Below are 25379 nucleotides of genomic sequence, written 5' to 3' on the forward strand. Positions count from 1 at the left end.
CTGAGTGGAGATTTGAACTCTAGTCTCCCAGGTCATAGTTCATATCTCTCTCTCTCTCTCTCTCTCTCTCTCTCTGTATGTGTAAATTCTCTCTCTGTGTGTATTCTAATAATTAAGCCCGCAAATGCTTAGCCAATATCCTTTTTTTAAGTGCAAGAAAACAAACATAGGACATGATCCATCCAAAAGCTCTTTTGAATCACATGGATTTCAGCAGAAGAGATTAAGCATGTGCTTGAAAACAAGGGACTTCAAAGTGTTTAACTGGATCATGCCCCAAATAGCAGCAAAATACCTTTCTAAGCAAATGCATGCAGGCAGCAAACAAATACATTTCAAATTATAAGACAAAAGCCTACTTTTCCAAGACCTTGCTTGGGTTATTCTAAGCTTGGTTGTGTTCTTTTGTATGTACATTAAATACCCAGTGGTGTTAATTGTGGTTTGGTTTCTTGTCAGGGCTGTACTATTAGAGAAATATAAACAGATCAAAAGCCAGCCCCCTTTAGGGATCCACAGTGGTGCTCAGTCCTATTGCAGAAGAAGTGAGATGTGATATACCATTGCCTCCCACAATTTCTAAAGCTGTTTCACATTTAAAGAGATAACAACGATGTCTCAGCCAGTTGCAGAACAACAAATATTATATGGCTACTGACACACAGCCCCATGATTGTTGTCATGACGTGTGCAATATGCTAATCCCTACACTTTGATTTGCTACTATACTGTCAGCCCACATGCCCACAACAAACATGGCGACCATGACTTCTTTCAGTCTAGGACTATTTTTTTCCAATTAAAACAAAAACAAAAAGATTATTTTAGCCATATTAAACGCAGAATGGGATATTGATAATGATTTGAGGATAATTTTGGGAAATAGCTGTATTGAAACAGACACACAGCCTTGGGTCTAAATTATTGCTTGACAGCCATTATCCATAAGCAGGAAACACCATGTTAAAGAAATGTGAAGACAATTTCTAGTTGCACAACAAATTCAGTAAATAAAAGATGCTGATGCTAAGGGTAAAATAAAAAGTGTTGTTTATTAATCATAAGCTGCTAATAGCTAACAGCTTATTTATGAATAGCTCATTCACGTTATTGAAATTACGTCAGGAATTTTTCTTTCCACTAGTTTGCTGCAATACTTCTTTGTACCTAGCTCCATCTTGTGGTTATGTATGCAAGAGACAGAGAATATGTTATGAGACACAGACAAACAGAAGATATGCTGAATAATTGGCGAGTGGGTTGTGTGGGATTTCATATAGAGTTTCATGGAATTGAGGGGAATTCAAAACATACATCCTTCTAGGGGTTAGGTTGCAATGGAAGTCTGCTCATTTTGGTCAGAAGTACGTTACAACCTTCTCCAGATCGAAGGAGGGGAAAGTTATTTTTCTGAAATGTTGAACATACAGCTGATTGACTGGTTCTTGTGTCAACAACAGCTACAACAAAAATGATTACTGCTTTCACTTCAGTTATTACTACAGCGCCTATGGCACATCAGAGTGGCTTTTAAAGTAGCATAAGCAATGGAGGGCTCCATATTTTTTAGTTGGGTTTCTCTCTGGGAAAACCCTTATTTAGGACTGGTAAATAGCACCCCAGGAGATGACCCCGTAATTTCAGCTGTGAAATAAATAGCATTACAGTGGTACCTCAGGTTAAGTACTTAATTCGTTCCGGAGGTCCGTTCTTAACCTGAAACTGTTCTTAACCTGAAGCACCACTTTAGCTAATGGGGCCTCCCGCTGCTGCTGCTGCGCTGCCGGAGCCCAATTTCTGTTCTTATCCTGAAGCAAAGTTCTTAACCTGAAGCACTATTTCTGGGTTAGCGGAGTGTGTAACCTGAAGCGTATGTAACCTGAAGCGTATGTAACCCGAGGTACCACTGTACTTCGTCCCTGTCCATCCCTGCTCCACTACATCATTGCTCCAAACTCCTCCTCCTAACTCAATTGGGTTCCCAACATGTTTATATGGCACCTATTATTTTCCTCTACTTATTAGAAATCAGCCTTCCTCTGCATTCTCAAGCACCAGTACCTTACTACATAGGAACATTTATGCCGTATTTCCTTTGAAAAGCATGGTCGCTGTGCTGCATCATCCACAGGAGTGAGTGGGCAGGAGATCAGCCCAGTAATGTTTTGTCAATATGAACATCCGGAGGAAAAGTTGACAACATGTATTTCTGGACTTGAAAAATAACCCCTATCAATAGCTTCAGTTGTGAAATCTACTTTAGACGTCAGAAGCTTGTGCTTCTAATTCCATATCACATGAGCAAAGCTGACGTAATCTCAGACCTTGTCTACAGGAAGAACAGTTGCTAATACAGTGTTATCTGTAGGGTTGTGGCTGCTTGCCTGAAGCAGGAGTCTTGTCAGTACTTTTTATGTTCTAGATCTTTTCTTGTACATCCAGCTCCATAATTATGTAAGTTTCCATATATGGGACCAATCAGAGCTATGTTAACTAATGCAAATTTCAGGTCAGTAACTTTCTGATTACTGTTAGCTAACATTTCCTTTTCTGTGTTAATATTTGAGATCTATGGATATGAAAGAGGAGGAACAACTTTAGCGTCGGCATATATCGGGATACATCCACTGAGTTTTGATTTATTATTTTTAATGGCCAACATAATAGCGCAGATACAGTTTTCTACAAAAAGTAGTCCAGTTGGTTTTATATGTGTGGTTTTATATTCAAATTTCAGAATATGGTCCTAAATTAATTATCCAATAAAGATGACATAAATTATTGATTTGAGTTATGTACCTTGTAAACTGTACTTGCAAAATGCTATGAAATTTGTCCATTTGCAGTTCTGATAAGACTGTATTTCACAGTTCCTCTTAAGCTATATGTGTGTTGGGGGGGTGCCACTGATTTTACTGCTGACCTTTGCCAAATGCATTTCAAAATAGTTTTATATTTTAAAGCTAGCATCTTAATATAATTTTAATAACAACATATAAAGATACTGTATAGGTAGTGCCAAAAATTTAACCCGTATATTTAAACTACATTGGTCTTTTTTATCTATGTATATACACAGCTTCTTTGCTTTCGAAATTGCCATTTAATACTTGTCTTGTTTTCCAGGACTGGGCATAAAAGTTCTTAATGTACATCTTCCATTACCACTCCCAGACTGCTTTTGCCTACACAAAATAGAATTTAAGTCTTTCAAAGTCCAGGCCTATACATGTATATTCAAAAGTAAGCCCAATTGAGTTCAACAGTTTTACTCTCAGGTAAGTGGGTAAAGGATTGTAGCCTCAGTGTGCCATCCTTTGCAGCAAAAGCAAATAACCTGTCTTTCAATTGCAAACATTCAGTCTGAATGCTCCTCTACTGCAAGTCCTAATACACAAGTACTTCCCTCTCTGTCTCTGGGTTAATTGAAACCGTCTCATTTAGTGCAGTTTTTGTTTACACAGGCTCTAACAATCCTATGGATTTTGATTGCTCAGCTGTTTCAGTTTCCTCACCAGGACTTCTAGACCTTTAATTGGAACAGGGCAATTAGAGATCAGGCCTGTTTAAAGCTTATTACACTGTCTCTGACAGAGATGGTTAAGATAAGCTTTGTATCCATAAAAACTTGGAACCATGGTGGGGTTTTTTTAAAGAATTTGGTGCACAAGATTCAAGCCAGCTGGATAGATAGGATACAAATAATAAATTGTTATTATTATTAACCATAATGAAAATGAAGGACCATCAAATCACTGTGGAAGAAAACTCAGTTTATCTGTATTTACTTCCTTTGTTGCATATGAAATATGTCTTTCTAGAAGAGGTTACGGGAGTGAAGGGGTGCATTCAGAGGGAATGTTTGCAGCAGTGGGGGAACAAGATATTTGCTCTTTGCTGCAAAGGATGGTAAACTGTAATTCTATACCCACTTACCTGGGAAGAAACCTGAATAGTTTAGGGTACGCTCATACACATTTACCTGGGAGTGTGTCTCATTTAATTCAGTGAGACTTATTTCAGAGTAAATGTGCCTAGGTTTGCGCTGAGAGTCATCCTTAGTGACCTAGTTGATGTCAAAGGGAGAGTAAGAAGGAAACCCTCCCTCCTCTCTGGTAGATATATTACCCCCACCTCCTGACCACAGCTGGACCCCTGTGATTACTGGAAGGAAAGGTACTTTTTCATTTGCTTGCCTCCCCAATGCACTTTGCCTCTTCTGTGCCTCCTTCCATTCTGCCCGGTGTTGTCATTGTACAGTGATCATGGAATCATAGAATTGTACAGTTGGAAGCAACCATGAGGGTGATCTAGTGCAATCCCCTGTAATGCAGGAATCTTTTGTCCAACATGGGGCTCAAATCCATGATCCTGAGATTATCAAAATATTTAAACTGAACAAGTTGGCAATGATGTGCTGAGCACAACCTTTCTAAGTCGGAAGAGAAAACTGTACAGTACTACTACAACACAAGAGGAGGAAAGCCTTCGAAGCAGACGTTCTGTTCGCCCCGCAGTCAATATCTGTACTGGATCTGAAATTTTTATATATGTAAATTGTTTTAACCGTTTTCATATCTGTGATTGTTTTTATATAGGCAACTGTTTATATATGGTTTGTTGCATTGCTGAAATTGCTTTGAGATGCTTTACATAAAGTGATTCATAAATGAAATTACTACAGGTGTCCCCCCACTTACGCGGGGGCTACGTTCCAAGTGAAATCACGTGAAGTGGGGAGCTAGGTACAAAGAAGAATTGCACCAAAATTATCCACAACTAGAACTGAAGCTCTGGGGCTGGAGGAGGCATTGAAAGGCGGTGGTGGCTGTTAGGCAGGGAGGCTTAGCAGTATAAACAAAGCCCCGCTACACCTCTGGTCTCTTAGGGGCTTCCTTCACCCTCATTTACATCCTCTTCGGGCTTTGCGGAGGTTCTCCTCATGAGCCACAGGGACTCTCCAGCTCTCCCCCGCCATTTATCGGTTTGAATTACTTATTTAGCGGCGCCATGTGTATACATGGTTGTGTGTGAGTTGATTGCACATAAATGGGGGGGCACACCTATAATAATGATATATATATATAAAAGAAAATACTGTGCACAGTATCCATTGGGGGAGCTTAAAATCCATTTATTCTCCTTTTAAGTTTATTTGCCTTCACCTTCATTTTTAGATTGCTCCATCAGTTTGTCAAAAACTACTTTAAGCTACAACGCAGGTGGCGCTGTGGGTTAAAACTACAACGCAGGTGGCGCTGTGGGTTAAAGCCTCAGCGCCTAGGACTTGCCGATCGAAAGGTCGGCGGTTCGAATCCCTGCGGCGGGTTGCGCTCCCGCTGCTCGGTCCCAGCGCCTGCCAACCTAGCAGTTCGAAAGCACCTCCGGGTGCAAGTAGATAAATAGGGACCGCTTACCAGCGGGAAGGTAAACGGTGTTTCCGTGTGCGGCTCTGGCTCACCAGAGCAGCGATGTCACGCTGGCCACGTGACCCGGAAGTGTCTCCGGACAGCGCTGGCCCCTGGCCTCTTGAGTGAGATGGGCGCACAACCCCAGAGTCTGTCAAGACTGGCCCGTACGGGCAGGGGTACCTTTACCTTTACCTTTTACTTTAAGCTATTAGGGACTCTGCCTGCCCCTTTGAAGAGATATTGGAGGGGTAGTAAATTAAGAATGGAAGAAGCATTTCCTCTCCAATCCTCCCCATAGAAGTGTCTTTAAAGAATAAAAATTAAAAAAAAAATAATCCTGCAAATCTGAGGAGTCATGTGAGTATGCAGAAACTCTTGTTCTGTCTACATTTTCAGTGACCTTCTGGTTAACATATAGAACCACCAAGTTCTTTATTAGAGAAAATGATTTTATTATCCTTATAGATTGAATAGTGCAATAGTCTTTTGAAAGAGCAATGTTGTCAGATAAAGCATTGAGATGTCGCTGAACAGCACATGATACTGCTTTTTTATCCAGTTAACTTTTTTGTCTCTCTTTATTTTATACAGCTGACCATCATGTCCCACTTAAAGGATCTCAAAGACAACTTCCACAGTGACACAGTCCTTTCCATCCTAAATGAACAACGCAATCGGGGTGTTTTATGTGATGTTACTATAATTGTGGAAGACACCAAATTTAAAGCCCACAGCAACGTCTTGGCTGCTTCAAGCCTTTATTTCAAAAATATATTTTTGAGTCGTGCAGCATGTATTTCTGGACATGTACTAGAGCTAAACGACCTCAAGGCTGAAGTGTTCACAGAAATACTCAATTACATCTACAGTTCCACTGTAGTTGTTAAAAAGCAGGAGACTGTCCTAGACCTTGCAGCTGCAGGGAAAAAACTGGGAATATCCTTTCTAGAAGATCTTATGGAAAAAGGGCCTTCAAATTCTCCTTGCCCATACTCATTTTGCAATAGTGAAAAGGGCGAAGTAAAAGAAGAAAAAAGACAAGACGATTCAGCTATCACAAACGGACCAAGAATCACAAATGCATACTCAATTTTTGAGACAGAAAATAGTAATAATTTGTTTTCTCCTCTTGATCTGAGAGCAAGTTTTAAAAAAATTCCAGAAGCAAATAAAGCACCCAGCACTGGTCAGGATAGGAATGGGGCTTGCAAAGATGTGGAGCCAGCCAGTACATTGGCGGAACATTCCTATGCTGTTACTACAGGTTTTGATTCTTTTCAACGAAATTCCTTTTATAACAATGAAAATAGCGCCGCTTGTAAAATGGGTGAAGAAGAACCTGAAGCTGTCCAGTCAATGCCTCTGGCTGAATCCGTAATTCAAACATATAGTATGCCAAAGGCTACTTATAACTCCCATGACAGTGAAGTACCTGCAGCAAATGGATCAAACCACAAAGGAACCAGTGCGGAAGGTCACCACAAAGCAGTAAATGATCACACAATTTCTTTCGATAAATCCCACCCAAATACCGTCCTCCCTTCGAAGGAAGATGAAAATAAATCGGATCACATTTCTGGATCAGTCACAGTCATTCCACATGTCTATAACTGTTGCACCAAACCACCTAATGATGGGACTCAGTTCTGCACTCATCTTCAACTTCACCCACAGCCCCCAGAACCTTTAGTCTGCAGGTACTGCAGCAAACAATTTGAAAGTGCTACCGGACTAGAGACACATGAGCAAGTATGCAGGGAATTGGGCAGCTTGTGTGCTCCAAGTGAAAATGAGCAGAGTTTAGATAATTTTGCAACTTCTAATGGAAAAACTGGCACCTCATATGTGAACCTAGAGCCCGCAATGACAGAAAATAATCTTCCCGATTATGCTGTCACAAACTCCGCAATGCCAGAAACGGACCACTTCGTTAACGTCGTTGATGGACAAATACTTTATACTTGCAATGTCTGCAAACGGACCTATGTCACCTTGTCTAGCCTCCGAAGACATTCAAATGTTCATTCATGGAGAAGGACTTACCCTTGTCATTACTGCAACAAAGTATTTGCATTGGCAGAATACCGTACCAGACACGAAATCTGGCACACAGGAGAAAGGCGATACCAGTGTATCTTCTGCCTTGAGACCTTTATGACATATTACATACTCAAAAACCACCAGAAATCTTTCCATGCAATTGACCATCGGCTTGGAGTTAATAAGAAAACAGCTAATGGCGGCTTGAAGCCAAGTGTGTATCCTTACAAACTTTATAGGCTTTTGCCTATGAAATGCAAGAGAGCGCCGTATAAAAGTTACGGAAAATCAACATATGAAAGTATGCAAGCAAATGTGCAAGTTAATGAAATACCTTCTAGTACCTGCATCGTTCAGAATACTGTCACTTCTGAATTGAATTTTTCAAACACTAGTGTCTCCTTGGAAACATCTTCATGTAGTGATGCAAGGGCAGCGCCTGTGAACCCTCCAAATAGTTCTTCCTGGGAATGTGGTACATCAGAATCAGACCTTACAAATAATACTTATACTACAGAAAGGCCATTGCCTTTCAGAGAACTTAACTCTGGTCCTCAGGAATATGATCCCTCTCTTCAAACGTTTAGTAGTAGCAATGCCAATGAAAATCCAACCTCTGTTATTAACTACAATAATTCAGCATCCCCTGTAATAGTGCACCAGGGTAGAGTTTCATCTGTAATAATGCACAGTAACTCTGTCAATGCAATAGGAAGCAGCATTATAGCAACCCCAGATATTACGGCCAGCCAAGGGGCAAGCAATGACCACATACATGGATCAGATGATCTCAAAAGCAATGGTAGGACAAGAAGCAATAAGGAAAAGAAAAAAGTACCACTGTATGACAAAGAAGAGACATCGGAGGAATTAAAATATATGACAAATACAGAAATCTCGGACAGACCCACTGGTATCTTTGAACCTTCGAGTAAGACTGAAACCTACATTGCAAAACCTGCATTGCCAGGAACATCTGCCGATAGCAATGTGGCTCCTCTGTGTCAAATAACAGTTAAAATTGGGAATGAAGCCATTGTGAAAAGACAAATTTTGGGGTCAAAATTGTTTTACAAAAAAGGAAGGAGACCTAAATATGAATCCAGAGAAGATCATGCTACTCAGGCTGCAGAACGAGAAAAGAGAGAGAGAAGTATGCCTCGAGTTTGTCGACCAGACTACATTGAACTCAATGAAATGTGTGATGATGTAAGCGACCATGACTCCAATGATAAACCGTGGCGCCCATATTACAATTACAAACCAAAAAAGAAATCTAAACAACTAAGGAAAATGAGAAAGGCAAAATGGAGAGAGAAGTACAAAAGCAGAAATTCCTTCAGAGAAAGTGAAAAGCCATGCGTCACAAGTTATGCACTTAGGAACATTCCTGAAGAAAAGGTCCCTAATCAGGAAGATGACGGCGGAATGCCGAGTCTTCCCTGTGAACTCTGTAAAAGAGAGAGCTCTTCTGCTGAAGGAGCCAATGAACATTTACACTGGGAGAGAACTGCTTCTGGGTCCTATATTTGTGAGGTATGCCAAAAGGGGTTCCAGAGCCCATCTGCTCTAAGGATGCATATGCGATGTCATACAGGAGAGAAGCCCTACCCTTGCAAAACCTGTGGGAAGAGGTTTTCAGTAGCAGGAAACTTGCAGAAGCATGAACACACCCACTCAAATGTCAAGGAGTTTGTCTGTCAGTACTGCAACAAGGCATTCACTCTAAATGAAACACTCAAAATACATGAGCGAATCCACACAGGTGAAAAGCGCTACCACTGTCAGTTTTGCTTCCAGAGCTTCTTGTACCTTTCTACCAAAAAGAATCATGAGCAAAAGCATAAACGTGAGCATAGCGGGAAGGGATATGCCTGTTTTCAGTGCCCAAAAGTTTGCAAGACAGCTGCAGCCCTTGGAATGCACCAGAAGAAACATCTGTTCAAAAGCTCCAAGCAAGAGGATAGAAAAAATTATCCATTTCATGAAAGCACTAAGCCATTTGCAAGTCAACACTTCATTGACTCAGATGGGCAGGAAACAGCTAAACCTTTACTAAGTCAAAATGCAATTGATGCAGATGGGCATGAGGCAACTAGCATTCAGAATGATGCATCAGATGTTGGACTTTGAGTAATTAATTAATAGACATTAATAATAGTCTAGACTTATGGAAGTTCTAAAACTTGAGGTATTGCATTTAAATATATTTAATATATTACATGAAAAAATGTGCCAGAAAAAGCTAAAATGAGAATTTTATAGAAGTAGACATTTATGTCTCATAGAAAAAAATAAGCCTAATTTAAACATGTTAGTATATTTTAAGTGATTTCCCATTGAGGTGGATTATGACTAGTTTATTAAGAGTCTGAACCATTCATCCATTCTCATATATGTGAGGATGGATTCTAATAAATCACTATGTTATTAAGTCTACTGCAAGTGTGTCACAGGCTTGTTATATATTAGTGCTATCAGGTGGATAGCTTGATCACACAGCTAGAGAAGTTAGACAGTCCATTGGGCTGAACCCTCTTCCCTCCCTCCCACTCTCATCCGTGACCAGGTGTGTATACAACAGCAGTCAGTCCATAACTTTCATGTGAAAATCCATGCACATCTCCTATATACAGCTATTCCTTTCTTCCCCAATGACCTGGCAAAAGCCCTGCAACAAAATGTTTTCCTGCTTAGAGTTCAATCCGATGTCCTCTAAGATACCATATTCCATTTCTGCTACCACCCAGTTTTTTGTGTCATAATTGTCATTTAACATTCCATGGCTACTGAGTGCACTCAATTCCTCAACTGGCTGTTTTGGTTTCCCCCTCTAATTCTGCTTTGTTTTGTACTTCTGCAAACCTTGGAGCTCCCCTATCCATGCTGATACCGCCCTCTTGGGTGGATGGGGCCAAATAGGCTACGAAAGGATCAGTATTTGCCTCAGAACTTTAGAAACAGAGGGAACAAGTCTTGGAAGATTCTTCAGTAGACAATTAACATCCATCCTATTAAGAAAATATCTGGTCTTTTCCATTAGTTATGCACTTTTATTTAATTTGATGGCACTGCATATTAGGTAATATGAAGGGGAGGGTAAGCTGTCTTAAGAATAGTAGAAATATCTTGTTTGAGGGAGCTGGGGTTGTGTTTTCCTCACAATCACTGGTAAGGCTTCTAGGGCTACAAATTAATAATAGGGTTGATGGAGAAATAAATAAAAAGGAGCCAAGGTCTCAAGAGAAATATTCAGGAAGACAAGAATTTTATGAAATATATTATGTCAGGAAAAAGAACGACAGACCTTTAAGAGAACAATCCTATGGTGGTGAAGAGATTCTGTGGTAGAGCCACATCTGAAACCCAGCCAGCTAGCTGTGATGATGCTGGGGCAAGTAATGTTTATTCTCTCTTTTTATTATTCCATTTTTAATTGCTATCCCTCCCCATTGATGATAATGGAGGGAAATTGCTATGTCAGCACCAGGGCTGGTGTAGTTTTGGGTCCTTTTCAAGGACATGCCAGGGAAATGAGGGCGCTTAGGGCCTCCACAGCCTCTGCAAACATATCCATATCATCATCATATTTATTACCCATCCTTCACTAGCAGGTTACAACAATTTAAAATTAAAAAGTTAAAACAGATTGCAATCATAGGAATAGGATGGGCCTTGTAAACACATGTCTCAGGTGCCACAGGCTAGGGCAGGCATGGCCAAACTGGGCTCTCCAGCTGTTTTGGGATTACACCTCCCATCATCCCTAGCTAACAGGACCAGTGGTCAGGGATGATGGGAATTGTAGTCCCAAAACAGCAGGAGGGCCAAGTTTGGCCATGCCTGGGCTAGGGTAAAGAGGTACCCTTCACACACCTCTGAAACATTCTGTTTCCCCCTACACTCCCCCCCCCCACTGCTGACAGGTCATGCACACCCTTAGTATTTTGCCTAGGCATATGGGTGACCTTTAGGAGCATAAGTACCACCTGCTAACAAGCAACTCTGAAAGCAGAGTGGCACTTACTCAGCTTCCAACAACCCCTCCACTGGCTTCTGGCCAGCTTTAGGAGTGTCCTGTAGGGATACAAAAAGGGAAATAAATACATTTCAGATTCTAAGACAGTAGAAGCCCACAGGGCTGTATGCAACTACGGGGTCCTTTACCTTTAAGCACTAGTGCTAAGGGGTTCCCCACAGCTATATGTGACCCATGCTGCCCCAAAATCTCTGGAGGGTTGGAGGGAAACCTAGAACAGATTTAGGGTGTGTGTGGAGGATATAGGAAAACTCCTTGTGCAATGGCACAATCTGCTTAGTGATACAACCTTATAATCAACATTTCATAGAACAGGAATGGTCTAAAGATTATCCATTATACCACACCTGACACTGACCTTGTATATTAGTATTTAGATTCTCAGCTCCACCAAGCATAGAGAGCTACTAATACACTTACCTGCTTGTTTTAGGGGACAATACACAGGAAGTAACTATTTCACACAACTGAAACCAGTATTGAAGGAAGTTAATTGTGCCCTGGGTTGTTCTACAGCTGCTTTGGTTTGAGACGGTTTCAATTAGGAAATATAATTTTCATGAGGTATTTCAAATAAGTAAATTATGACATTTTCTCAAATGACATGTATGCGAATGATTCTAAACCAAAGCCAATAATGTGTAATATTTATACATAGCGATAATTTTATAATTTTCTATAATTGTGCAGTTAATATGGGAAATAATAGCTTCTGTTATGTTTGAGGGCTTTGTATATTTTGATAAAACACAATAACTTTGTAATTCTGTATGTTCTCTACAATTTATAGAAAAGCAGTTTTAAGATGGCAGCATTGTGTTTATAATTATTGGAATTATGTAAAAATAATGAGTAAAGTATTACTGACAAACTAGAATTAAAACAAGGTAGGAATGATGTTACATATTGTTAAGGACAGTGGTTTGCTACATAATGGTCTCTGTATTTTTGTTTAAAAAACTATTAAAATCTGGTGTTCAGAACTATGAAAAGAATCCAGTTTATTTTTTGCAAGATTGATGCTGATAATAGGTTTCTTTCATTAAAATAACCGGTATTTATTGTGTGTGTGTCTTCTCTCCCCCCCCCCCCATACTTAGCCAGTTATCCTCAAACTGGTCAATCTGAAGGAACTAGAATCAATCTAGTGATTTAATATGGAGAAAATGATCTGAAAATGCCTTATCCCTTATTAATTTGTATGTGCTAGTTTAATATGAAAACTTCACACACCTATTGGTGTGATAAAACCATCTTTTAATTCCAAATATTTGGGGAAAAAATTAATGCTAACCAAGTGTTGACTACTGAATATGCATAAGAAGACTCATTTAATCATTTGGATGGCTGTGTAAGGACAGTGCTACTGTATCTGAGGCAGAGCGTCAGAGTGAGTGTAGGATGTCTGGTGAAAACTTGATAAATATGGGTGGGTGGAACATAAGGTGGTTTTAATGGGAAATGTTTAGAGTAGGTTTAGGGTTGGAGTGCGGATAGCCAGGTAGACAGCCAAATCCAGCCTCCAGGAACATTCTGTCTGGTCTCCTCCAGCATAGCTTCTGATCCCCCAGGAATTCCAAATACATATTAGTCATTTCCCCCAAAGTGCAGATCTTGGCAAAGGGGTCTTTAAATTCCTCTCCAGTAGTGTGAACAGCAAAGGGGTGCTGGTAACTGTAGCTCTGTGATAAATAAACTCTTGTTCCCAGGATTCTTTGGGGGAAGCAATTACTGCTTAAAGCAGGCATCCCCAACCTGAGGCCCTCCAGATGTTTTAGCCTACAACTCCCATGATCCCTAGCTAACAGGACCAGTGGTCAGGGATGATGGGAATTGTAGTCCAAAACATCTGGAGGGCCGAAGATTGGGGATGCCTGGCTTAAAGCAGGCATAGGCAAACTTGGCCCTCCAGATGCTTTGCGACTACAATTCCCATCATCCCTGACCTGTTAGCTAGGGATGATGGGAGTTGTAGTCCCAAAACATCTTGAGGGCCAAGTTTGCATATGCCTGGCTTAAAGTGATATAAAAGTGTTTTTAATATATGGTGTGGAGCTCACCTTTGGCAGAGCCCTTTGATTATTACATAAGCCAGTCACACACTGAACAAGAGAAAGATCAATGTCAGCAGCTGAGGTACATCAAGAAGGGTTCTGAGAAAGCTTTTGTGGCTGTTCATACTGAGGGAAAGGAAGTTAAAAACACACACATTTCCTGTGCCTCTACCCCTGTGCTAGCGCCAGTATACCTAAGCCGAAAAGTGTCCCTGTTAAAAATTAGGGGTTTAGATTAAGCCCTACTAATTGGGTTTAAGAGAGTCACACCTACATCCATCCAACCCTGCTACAATAATGGGTATGGACCTTACCTTGGAAAACACTACCAGGTTTTGCATGGGAGCATCACACATAGTGGGCATAATGTTTGAAATCTAATGTCTATTAGTCTCTATACCAGGCAGTTGGTATCAAAATGAAGACATTGAGAGTGGGATCACTACTGCTTTCCTGCCATATAAATAGAGACTAACGATGAACTCCTGGGAACCCTAAACATGGCTGATTGCTGACCTGGGGGCCAGCAGCATTGCCCGTCAAATGCTCTCATCACAAATGCCAGAAATAAGGTTACAGCCAAGGCTTGTCTTACTGAACAAATAAACAAACGAGAGATGAGGAACCTGTGGTCCTCCAGATGTTGAACTCCAACTTCCATCTACTCCAGCCATCCGGGGGTTCCCAATTCCTGGAATAAAGGAAGGGTAGATAAGTAGATGGACACAGGTTAAGGGAAGATTAATTCTGTTTAAATAAACTTACCATCATCATCATCATTTTATTTGTATGCCGCCTTTCCACAGTTAAAACAATGCTCAAGGCGGCTTACAATATGAAAAGATTTACATAATTACAAATATAGCAAAGTCATAAAAATAAATGGAACACATTAAAAACTGCCTAACCAAACTGAACAATTTCTACATAAAATATACAAAGAGGTAACATCAGTAATATCAGTTAATATCAGTAACAACAGCAAAAACTCCCAACCAAACTTCCACCCTAATACCCCAGTCCTTGCTAGGCAGCAGCCATAGCCGCAGTCCTTATGAGGCCTGTCAGGCCCCGCCCAAGGCCAGAAAACATGTGTATGATAAGGGCTTCAGTTCCAAATCAATTCTGCAGTGGAGGGAGTATAGATGGCTCCTGGCAAAGAGTATACCCAGTTGAGGTCTGAATGCATGGTTTGAATAGTGCTCCAAAGAACTTAGATATTAGTACAGTGGTACCTTGGGTTAAGTACTTAATTCGTTCCAGGGGTCCGTTCTGAACCTGAAACTGTTCTTAACCTGAAGCACCACTTTAGCTAATGGGGCCTCCCACTGCCGCCGCACCGCTGGAGCACAATTTCTGTTCTCATCCTGAAGCAAAGTTCTTAACCTGAAGCACTATTTCCGGGTTGGCCGAGTTTGTAACCTGAAGTGTATGTAACCCGAGGTACCACTGTATCAGCAATTATTACCTTCAGGGGAAAGGGCTTTTGCCAGTTGCATGCACATCCACACATCAAAACAGGCAAACAGGAAAGATTGGTGGAAATGTTAAAAACAATGTTGACTTCAACAGCAGAGAACACAAAAGTATTTAATGGTGCAGCGCAGGAGTGCCAGCTTGGCCCTGTGACCATGGATGCCAGGGGCCGTGGGTGACATGCAGCATGCATGGCCCCGACACCAAAATTTGTGGGTGCCCAACCCTTCATAGGGAATATTGTGGGTGCTCGGACACCCAGGGCCCCAGGGAGTTGGTGCCTATAGTGCAGCCCTATAGTACTTGTTTCCTAAGGCAGGCGAAGGTAACTTGCAGCCTGTGTTTGACCTCACCTCACCAAAAACCCACAAAGCCATTTTGTGGCTGTGTTGGACATGTTATTGCTTTCTAGCAGCAGGTGGTGCTATTGAGTCCCATAAGGATGCTGGTGAGAGCAGAAAGGTTCCAGCTCTCCACCATCTCCTTCAAAGCCAACTGGGGCAGGCATGGGTTGAGAGAATGTGTTGTAGGCTGCACACCTGAAACTACATTGTCCTCATTCTCAGCATCAGTAATTGAAACTGATTTCACAAAATCAACACAATGGTGCGTTAGAACTTTGGGGAGGTCTGGGGCAAAGTAAAACACTGAAAAGACACAGCATATTTCTCACCAAAAACTGAGAGTGCATGCCAGAGGAGGCTAAAGTGGTTTAAGTCTATTTTGACCTTTGACCACTATTTAAGCATGTAGCAGTTTTAAGAATGCTTTGCAGGGCAATCTAAGCCATATCTAATCAGAGAAATAAGTTCTATGTGGTTTACTCCCAGGTAAGTGGACTAAAGATTGCAGCTGTAGAGGTGAACATTTCCGTGATCAGGAAGCACTCATCTATCCTCCGTTCCCCTGCAAAATAAAAAAGGAGGAAAAATAATTGCCAGTTGACATTAAGAATATTTCACCAATCTTCATTTAGACCTGAGGATTAATAGAGGATTAATATCTATGTGTCCTAACAGCCTGAAATAATATTAGTGTACCTTAAACTAGGGATTCGGGTGGTGATGTGGTCTAAACCACTGAGCCTAGGGCTTGCTGATCAGAAAGTCTGCGGTTCAAATTCCCATGACAGGGTGAGTTCCATTGCTCGGTCCCTGCTCCTACCAACTTAGCAGTTCAAAAGCGCGCCAAAAAAAGTGCAAGTAGATAAATAGGTACCGCTCCAGCAGGAAGGTAAATGGCATTTCCATACGCTGCTCTGGTTCACCAGAAGTGGCTTAGTCATGCTGGCCACATGACCCGGAAGCTGTACGCTGGTTCCCTTGGCCAGTAAAGCAAGATGAGCACCGCAACCCCAGAGTTGTCTGCGACTGGACCTAACGGTCAGGGGTCCCTTTACCCTTTTTACCTTAAATTAGGGATGGACAAACAAATTTATTTCTGATCTGTGTCAGTTTTTCATGTGTTCATTCATAAGTTTGTTCTACTCTGTATCTGCATCAATCTGCATATTTTAAAAAACCACACAAAAATTCAATATCATTTTTTCTTAGAATATGGAAATACTGGATTTTGTACATATTTTATCCTAAACAATTTTGAATACAGATGTTGGTGTTCTTTTCTTTAGCTGAGAACTATAATGCAAAATTCAAATTAGTGCAAAAACTGGAGGAAAGCTACATATGATCTATATGGTAGTACAGAATAACCAAAGACAACTATTAAGCATCCCTACCTTAAACATATGTACATGATTTGTAAACGCATGATAAGTCTTCCTGCTTATCTCTGCACAGGAACAATGATTTTAAAAATAAACCGTTCCATTGAGTACAAATGTGGCAATCGGATCCCCTCTGTTCTCGTGAAAGCTATAAACTTATTTTTAAAGACATCTGACATTTTGAAGAACAGGACAGATACTGCAGAGGAGGAGCAGTACATGGTGTCATAGGATAGCAGCTGTTTCTGATCTTCTGACAGTTGGCTAATTAATAAAATACAACTAGAAATTGCTCAGTAAGAAAAATGGTTGCAGAGACCATTTAGTGGCAGTTGTACTAATGCAGTTAGATCATCTTGTGCTGAATTTAAATGGCATAAATCGATGGTCCTCAGCCTATTCACTCAAATGATGCTTTACCTTTCTACATATCACAAATTGTGGCCTATTTTCTTCTGTTACCAGAGATAGGAGTGGGCATGAGAGATTGGGGGAGAAGGAGGCAGATCTGCAGCTGCTTACTAGGGCAATGCATGCATAGTGGGGTGGCAAGAATGGTTGCAGCATGGCACAATGGCAGAGTCTATCCAAAGTTCCCACTGGTGCAACCATGAAGTTCTGGCCTTGCTGTTACCCTATGCACTAAGTAGCAACACTGCTGCCTAGAGGGCAGCAGCATGGCACCACTTTAAAGAAAGGAAACTGAATCAGGCTGGTCGGTATAGATCACAGAGAAACTAAGGATGGATGTGAACCTGAAAGATTCAGGACCAGCTGCAAGCTGATGTTTAAGAGGGATAAATTATAAGTGAGTGATTTAACCATAGTTAAAGACCATTTTAAGTTTCATTATTTTTGATATTAAATCTATTTGTTATGTATTTATTGTGTTTATATACCACCCTTCATTATATTAGACTCCAGGGCATGGCACAACATACAATCTATTCAATAAACATAAAAGAATGATAACATCCTATGAAGCTCATAAAAAGGTAAAGGTAAAGGACCGCTGACAGTTAGGCCCAGTCATGAAAGACCCTGGAGTTGCGGTGCTCATCTCACTTTACTGGCTGAGAGAGCTAACGTTTGTCCGCAGACAGTTTTTCCGGGTCATGTGGCCAGCATGACTAAGCTGCTTCTGGTGCAACCGAACACCGAAACCAGAGCAGCACATGGAAACACTGTTTACCTTCCTGCCAGAGCGATACCTATTTATCTACTTGCACTTTTATGCTTTTGAACTGTTAGGTTGGCAGGAACTGGGATCAAGCAACAGGAGCTCACCCCGTTGCAGGGATTTGAACCGCCAACCTTCTGATCGGCAAGCCCTAGGTTCAGTGGTTTAGACCACAGCACCACCCACGTCCCATGAAGCTCATAGGCCACACCAATCTGGAAGCTAGAACTTGATAGTTCTCTTCTTGCTTAAGAGAGACAGACACAGGAAACGTCTGCCTCCACCCAGACACAATTAATTGCAGTGCCACCTAGTAACTAAATGATATAATGACACTATCCACACAGATCAAATGAGCAGATTAAAACTGATTTGCTCTTATTGGATCAGTTGAAATACCTGGGAAATTAAAGAAAATGTTTCAAAAATACAGTAAACAATAGCAATGTTGGTAACTGGCAAACCTCTTTGGGAAGGTCAGTCTGCATCAGCATTGGAATTGTTCTGAGATGTTTTACTTGTTTTAGCATTTCTGTTTTTGTCACCCTGGGCTCCTGTGGGAGGAAGGGTAGAATATAAATTTAATTATTAATATTTTTAAAAAATAATTATTTAACCAAAGTAGCCTCAACCCACACAAAGCATATATATTCATATGAAAGAGATGTAGAGGTTTTGTAAAGATACAGCAAGGAATAATACAATAATTTATAAATTTAGTATGAGAGCAGCTTTGCCCAGATCTCCCTTTCTGAATATTCACTTTGACTTTGACCTGCCAACTACCTTCCCTGGAAAGGAGTTGTGAGCCTTGTTCTATGCTGTTTTCTAAAACCTCTTAAAACTGTTTACTTAAAACTTCTTCTGCATGAACCTGATTTCCATTAAAATTATATATACTGCCTGTAACCTGATTTGTAATCAAATATTATCCAATTAAAAATTGTATATAGTCCAAATTACATAAACTACATAATGCTTGCTTCGATCAAGCTTTCCTTGTTCTATAATAATTGTGATGTTATGCAGATGTGCTAATAATGACCTGCTAAGGCTGCAGTCGTTGCTATACTTACCTGGAAGTAAACCTCACTAACCTCAGTGATACTCAGTTCTGGGTAGATGTGCATAAAATTGCACTGCAAATCTTGTTTCACCTATTATTATTAATCACTTTCATGAATAACAGATGACACAGTCTATTAATCCAAGCCATGTTTCATCCATTTTACATAATATGGATAACCATCTGGTTTTTCCCCTTGCAGATAGCTCCTCTGATTCAGAATTAAACTGTGATCACTGTGACTTTTCCTTCTCTTTTAGGAACCAGTCCTTCATGATACTGTCATCTTGCAAAGGAAATTAGTGTCATAGAGATATTCATCTCCTAAACAATAAATAATAAGATAACTGGATGCCTAAAATAAGCAATAGGCTGGAATCTGGAAGAGCCCTAAGAAACCAAAGCTCAGTTCAAACAAGATGAGAGTACTGTGGGAGGGTGATTCACTTATGGCGTTGGTGTTCAACTAATTCTGGATGGGGAAGCACTCCCTTTTAAGGATCAAGTTTATGGCTTCAGCATATTTCTAGATGCAGATCTGCGTATTGAGACTGAGCTATTGTCTACAGCATGAAGTATCTTTACCATCTTTGGAATGCTTGCCAACTTTCCACCATTCTGGAAGAAGGTGGTCTAGTCATAGTCACTCCTGCTTTGCTAACTAATTCAGACTTCACTATTGCATTGGGTGGTACAGGGGCTGTTCTTGAAAAGTGTTCAGAAACTTAACAGGCAAGACTTCTGACTGCAGCTTTATGTTGCAATTTCATGTCATCAATATTGAGAGTGTCTTTGGCTCCATTTGTTTCTATGGGCAATTCAAGGTGTTGGTTTTTACCTTTAAGGCTGAACCACCAAGCTAAAGGCTTATGAACACGCCCATTAAGATCAGAAAGTAAACTCTTCCCCACTGTCAGGTGGGTGACTACGAAAGGGAGTTTTTCTGCTTTGCTATTCTCTCCCAAGAAAAGTTTTGCCTGATGCCATCAGATTTGTCATTTATTTTATTTTTAATTCATAAAATTCATATGACTTATATACTGCTTGAATGTAAAGAAAAGCCTCACAGTAGTTTACAAAACCTAAACAATGGAACGACCATCCTTTCCCCCCATCTTTTAATCAACCATATGGCTTTAATGTACCTTTATGATCAGTTTATTTATTCCCTGCCACCCTTTTGCATTACACTGTATATTGTTTTATTGTGCTTGTTTTTAAAAACTTTAAGTCACTTTGTGGATATTTTTAAAAGCTAGAATATGGGAATAGATGGAATACAGTATCAGCCTGTGAAGCACATGTGGAGAACCTTTGGCTCTCCAGATGCCGATGAACTATGAATCCTCTCAGTTCCAGCAAACATGGACAATGGCTACAGCAAAGTCGAAAATTTAATATCTAGGCTAGGGTGGCATGCAGCCCCTGAGACCTTCACTGGTGGCCCTTGGCAATATTTGATACCCCCGCAGCCCTCGCACCACCACCTTCTCAAACCTAATTCTCCGATCTCTCTTTCTCGTGGGAGCTGCTGATATTAGTCCACACAGAAAGGAAAAATGACACATGTATTAGCTCTCCGCTTTCTGATTCCCATCTCCTGTTCTTTCCTCGTGTTCTTTTTGATTTTCAGATGTGATGTGACAGAGGAAATTAACCCAAATGATTTGTGATCAGCATTTCTACTTGTGTACAGCATACACAGGATCAGGCAGTAGGATCCCAGCATCACTACCAGCCCTCATGTTTTAAATAGAGTAGAACTGCAAAGGTGTTCAAGGCTATGATAAGTGATCTATGTTAAGTGATCTTTATTTTGTACTCCTAGAGACAGATGGCTGCCACAATGGGACCAAATCCACCAAAATATGAAGTATACAAAAGCCCTTACCTCACTAGTTTTGTAGTGTAAAATATGAAAGCTTGAGATTGCCTTTAAAGACTGAATAGAGGGAATGAATTCTAGGAGTCATATAATAATACCAAAATTTGTTGATACAGCTCCAAATGTGCCCCTGTTCTTCCGCTATACCCATCCCATTGAAATGGAATCTATTCTTGCTAATGTTATATTTCTACTGTGAGGCAGCAGCATCTAACAGTTATATATCCATCTGCACTCAGTGTTCTGAAAGCTTCTGCTTATATCCTCCTACTCCTATCCTGCTAAAAATATATCTTTCAAAAACATGTGGTGTGGTGTTTTTTATTACACCATATTAACTTGGATTCATATGCTACACTTGCAGCTCACCCAAAACAGCCATTAGATTTATTAAAGCATCTTCCTGGACGATCTTCCTATGATCTTCCTATCATAGCCGATTGCAATAATAATAATAATAATAAATTTTATTTATATCCCGCCCTCCCCAGCCGAAGCCGGGCTCAGGGCGGCTAACAATAATCAAATAATCAAACAATCAAATAATCACACATTCAAAATATTCATTATAAAAATTAATTAAAATCAAATTAATGGCAACCAATTAAGCAATATTCTATGCAGGTTGCCAGAGGAGGGAGTCAGGCTGCGCCCTGACCAAAGGCCTGGTGGAACAACTCTGGATTGCAAGCCACTAGGAAGCCGAATTAAAAATATATTGTCATATATATTTTGGCTGGTTTTTCGCTTGCAACTACAGCTTGACACATAGGCTTATGCAGTGTAGGCTAGACCTGGTGGAAATCATAGTGAGACTGATTAGGCCTGCACATACCTGCCTGGGCAACTGCCTTCATGGTAGAATCTACTGACCTCTGAAGAACTGGACTTTCATTCTGGAGAGCTGGGTTTTCATTCATGGCTCTGTTTGTGCCTGGGTCAGGGTCAGGAACCTCAGGATTGAGGGCTGAAAGTGGCCCTCAGGACTCATCCCAATCCACACATCTGCATCCCTAGGTTTTGCAAACAAAAAGGGCAGAGAAGTATTCTCTCAACCATTTGTCTGCACCGGCATCAGAATTTTTTTTAGTAAAAACAACCAGGTCTTACCAAAGCTAAAGATTAGCAGCATGAAATCTGATGAACTGGGCTCTATTTTATGCTATAATAAATCTATGAATTTTTCATTTCTTTTCCTTGCAGAAACTAATATGACCACTCTTTGGCATATATTTTCTGTTTTGAGTTTCAGGAGCTGCCAGGAATTGGAAAACTTGCTTGGGACACAAATTATGCAGTTTACCCTCTGCTGTTTACCCTAAAAGTTATGGCTCTACTAGTCAGATTAACAGCAGACTGGAGCTCTGGAAAGCATCACACAAATGGATTTGAGGATCAGGTTTTGTAACCCAAACTGAATTGCAGTGTAACCCAGGGTAGTTAAACGTCCCAAAGCAAAGCTCATTTTTGTATTTGAAGCAGGCCATCCGTCATCTCTTGATCAATTTTTGTATGTGCCATTTCTTTAAATCCTTTTTCAAACTGACTGGGAAAAAGACCTCAGTAGCAAAGATCAATATATGGGGGGACACACACGTTGGAAGGGAGCTTTCTCATGCACTCTCTGTCTCTAATACAGTGGTACCTCAGGTTACATACGCTTCAGGTTACAGACGCCGCTAACCCAGAAATAATACCTCGGGTTAAGAACTTTGCTTCACGATGAGAACAGAAATTGTGCTCCGGTGGTGCGGCAGCAGCAGGAGGCCTCATTAGATAAAGTGGTGCTTCAGGTTAAGAACAGTTTCAGGTTAAGTACGGACCTCCGGAATGAATTACTTAACCCGAGGTACCACTGTATAAGCATTTAAACCTGCATTAATAGATCAGTTTGGGTTGGGGGTTTTTTATAATTAAAACAAACCCTGGCTAGGTCTAAAAGCACCTGTCAGCCAGGTAAAATTCAACTGGCTACCTTAGGGTCTGCTTTTGATTTGTTTACTTTTGGTGTGCTGAGAGGAAACTTTGAACGGTAAGTGGCTGAAGCCTGGCGGCAACATTTACTGCTGTGTGACCATGAACATATCCTAGGAAGCTGGAGTTTATAGAATCTTAAGAGTTGGGAGGGACCCCAAGGGTCATCTAGATTCTAGTCCAACCCCCTGCAATGCAGGAATCACAACTAAAGCATTCATGACAGATGGCCACCCAACCTCTGTGGAAAAACTTCCTAGGAAGGAGAGTCCACCACATCTCATGGGAGTCTGTTCCACGGCCGAACAGCTCATAAAGGTTTTTCCGAATGTTTAGGCGGGAACTCCTTTCTTGCACCTTGAAGCCGCTGGTTCGAGCCCTACTCTCCAGAGCAGGAGAAAACAAGCTTGCTCCCTCCTCCATGTGACAGCTCTTAAGATATCTGGGGATGGCTATCATATCTCTTTTCCGTCTCCTTTTTTCCAGGTTAAACATACCCAGCTCCTTCAAGCTGCTCCTCATAAGGAGGCTTACGCTTCTACGCATGGCCGGCAAACACAAAAACAAACACGAAAAGTGCACCAGGAGGGCACTCCCTAGATCTGAACCGGGTTCTTGGCCACGATTATGGTGATGATGATTCCGACCGGCCCAGCCTTCCTCTTAGTCACGCCTAGCCGGGCGGGGCTGGCGACAGAGCAGCCAACACAACCTCCTGCCACACAGAAGGAACGCTCTCTCTCTCTTATTTTTTTTTTTAACCTCAGAGAGGACGAGGCGGCGACAGGGCGCCTGCGCGCGCCCCCTTCCCCGCCCCTCTTCAGCCGCGCTAACCAATGGCAAGAGCGTGGGTGGGCGTGGCTGAGCTAATCGGGTCTCTCCCCCCCCCCGCCTGTTGTCACCGGGAAGGGGAGGGGGGAGAAGGAACAGCTTCATCAGTCAGCGCGCGCAGTTGGGCGAGCGGTAGTAGCGCGTGCGGGAGACGTTTGGCCTCTCCCATCCCACCCACCCCCTCCACCCCCACCCCCCAATCCTCGGCCGCGCGCGCTGTGCAGAAGGCGCTCTGTCCTCCCCTCAGCCCGCTCCCGGCCATGGCCGCCGGCGAAGGGAGCGAAGAAGAGGTGCGAGTGCTGCAGACCCTCCGCGGGAAGATTTGTAAGTCGTCGCGGGAAGAGGGTGGTGGGGAGGGGGGCGGTCGAAGGGAACCCTCCGTTTGTCTCTCTGTCCGTGTGGAAGGGCGGACACGGAAAAAGGCGATATATTGGGACGGGGCGGCAAGGGGAAGGCAGAGCCGGAAGGAAGACGGCCTTTGCCTCGGGGCGGCCTCCCTGACTCACCCGCCGCCTCAGTCGTCCAGCCCCCGCTGTTGCCCGGGCTCCTTGGAGACGTTGCTGTGCCGCTTCCCTTACCTCAAGGGAGGGGAGGGCCGGCCTTCCTCCCTCCAGGCGGGGTGGGGAGGAGGAAGGTGGTCCCTGCATGGAGGTGCAGAGTCTCCTGTGGGATGCGCACACCTGTGGGCGGCCGTGATGAAGGAAAGAAAGAGAAAAGCTGAGGGTGGTTTGGGGGGTGGGGTGGCGGAAGCGAGAGACAAAAGCATACAGGCTGCTTCCAGAAGGGGGGCTCTGCTGGGTAGGCGGTGGGGCGTGGGCAGGGCGACGCTGTTATAGTAGCAAAAAACCCAAAAACTCGCACGGATGGAGCATCCGTGCAAAGGGGAATAGTGATAGTGTGAACTGGGCATCTTGCACTGCAGCGAGCGTAAGCCACTGTCTTCCACTCCTTGCGTTGGTGGGGCGAAACGACCTCAGCCCTCCTGGCCTCCTAAGTTACCGGGTACCTCACTTGACAGACACCCGCCTGCCCCGTGCACCCAATCCTGGTTTCCCGTGGGTCTCTGAGTGTAAGGGTTTGCAAATGTCTGCTTGTTGGGATTGCATTTTATATTTTTAGGTGTGCATGCTACATATTTTAAGCTGCATGCCTTATTTATTGTTACTTATTAAATTTGTTAGTCGCGTTACCCCAAAGTGACTTGCGGCCTAAGGCGAGTTATGTGTGAAGAAGCCCTTGGAAATAAGTCTTCCTAGTTAATAGCTGCCATTTGGATGGTACTTCATAAGGCACATATTTCATCTCAATATTTTGAAAGCTTTTATAATACGCAGGCCATGACAATATTAAGGACATAAACTGACATAAACTGAATTTTGTGTAAAGGAGGATGGTGTAGTATTTCCCCCCCCCACACACCAATAGCAGTAACACTGGCTTGTGGTGCCAAGACTAATAAAGCTTTCAGGGACTTAAGGCCAGTTTGTCAAAGGTAGCCCACAGAATCTTATGCCATAGTAAATTTTTTGGTGCCACAAGACTTGATAGCCATTTTATTCTGTTGTAGGAAAAACTATTTTTTTAATAAAAAAAAAAGGATGTGGAAAGCAAGGACAGAATAAAGTTTATAGAGCGTATGATGCATAGAAAGCAATAATAGAAATTCATTCAGTAAGATACGGTCCCTGGGACAGATG

At 41.9% G+C, this 25379-nt stretch overlaps 2 protein-coding genes and 2 long non-coding RNA genes across 25 annotated transcripts in view; 2 read left to right on the top strand and 2 right to left on the bottom strand.

Annotated features, from left to right (window-relative positions):
• The window catches only part of ZBTB38 (zinc finger and BTB domain containing 38), a 33660-nt gene extending 21178 nt beyond the window's left edge, over window positions 1–12482 (top strand). For 17 of the 19 annotated variants that reach the window (XM_083739035.1, XM_083739032.1, XM_083739034.1 and 14 more), the window contains one exon: window positions 6003–12482. In XM_083739035.1, the coding sequence (XP_083595161.1) occupies window positions 6012–9584 (3573 nt within the window). In that variant the 5' untranslated portion in view covers window positions 6003–6011 and the 3' untranslated portion in view covers window positions 9585–12482. Of the gene's footprint in view, window positions 1–2076; window positions 2510–6002 lie in introns of those variants that run through there. The other 2 variants (XM_083739028.1, XM_083739029.1) reach the window with 2 other exon arrangements.
• Window positions 1034–10002, bottom strand: LOC310844711. The gene is made up of 2 exons (XR_014564269.1): window positions 5604–10002; window positions 1034–5211 (listed from the first exon to the last, which is right to left on the bottom strand). It is a non-coding gene; the product is annotated as an uncharacterized lncRNA (long non-coding RNA).
• Window positions 12483–13417: 935 nt separating the features above from the next.
• LOC310844706 lies at window positions 13418–24381 on the bottom strand. Of its 4 annotated transcripts, none has more exons than XR_014564260.1 (5): window positions 24189–24381; window positions 21713–21890; window positions 18391–18480; window positions 15694–15926; window positions 13418–14235 (listed from the first exon to the last, which is right to left on the bottom strand). It is a non-coding gene; the product is annotated as an uncharacterized lncRNA (long non-coding RNA). The 4 variants fall into 4 exon arrangements; XR_014564261.1 differs by lacking the exon at window positions 24189–24381 and adding an exon at window positions 23235–23294; XR_014564262.1 differs by lacking the exon at window positions 24189–24381 and having other exon boundaries at window positions 21713–22449.
• RASA2 (RAS p21 protein activator 2) overlaps window positions 23745–25379 on the top strand; it is a 49020-nt gene continuing 47385 nt past the window's right edge. Inside the window, exon 1 of the mRNA XM_083739038.1 lies at window positions 23745–24006. Within this exon, the coding sequence (XP_083595164.1) occupies window positions 23943–24006 (64 nt within the window). The 5' untranslated portion in view covers window positions 23745–23942. The remainder of the gene's footprint in view (window positions 24007–25379) is intronic.

The sequence above is a fragment of the Podarcis gaigeae genome (genome assembly GCF_964106915.1).
Source record: "Podarcis gaigeae genome assembly, chromosome: 5".
Classification (NCBI taxonomy): Eukaryota; Metazoa; Chordata; class Lepidosauria; order Squamata; family Lacertidae; genus Podarcis; species Podarcis gaigeae.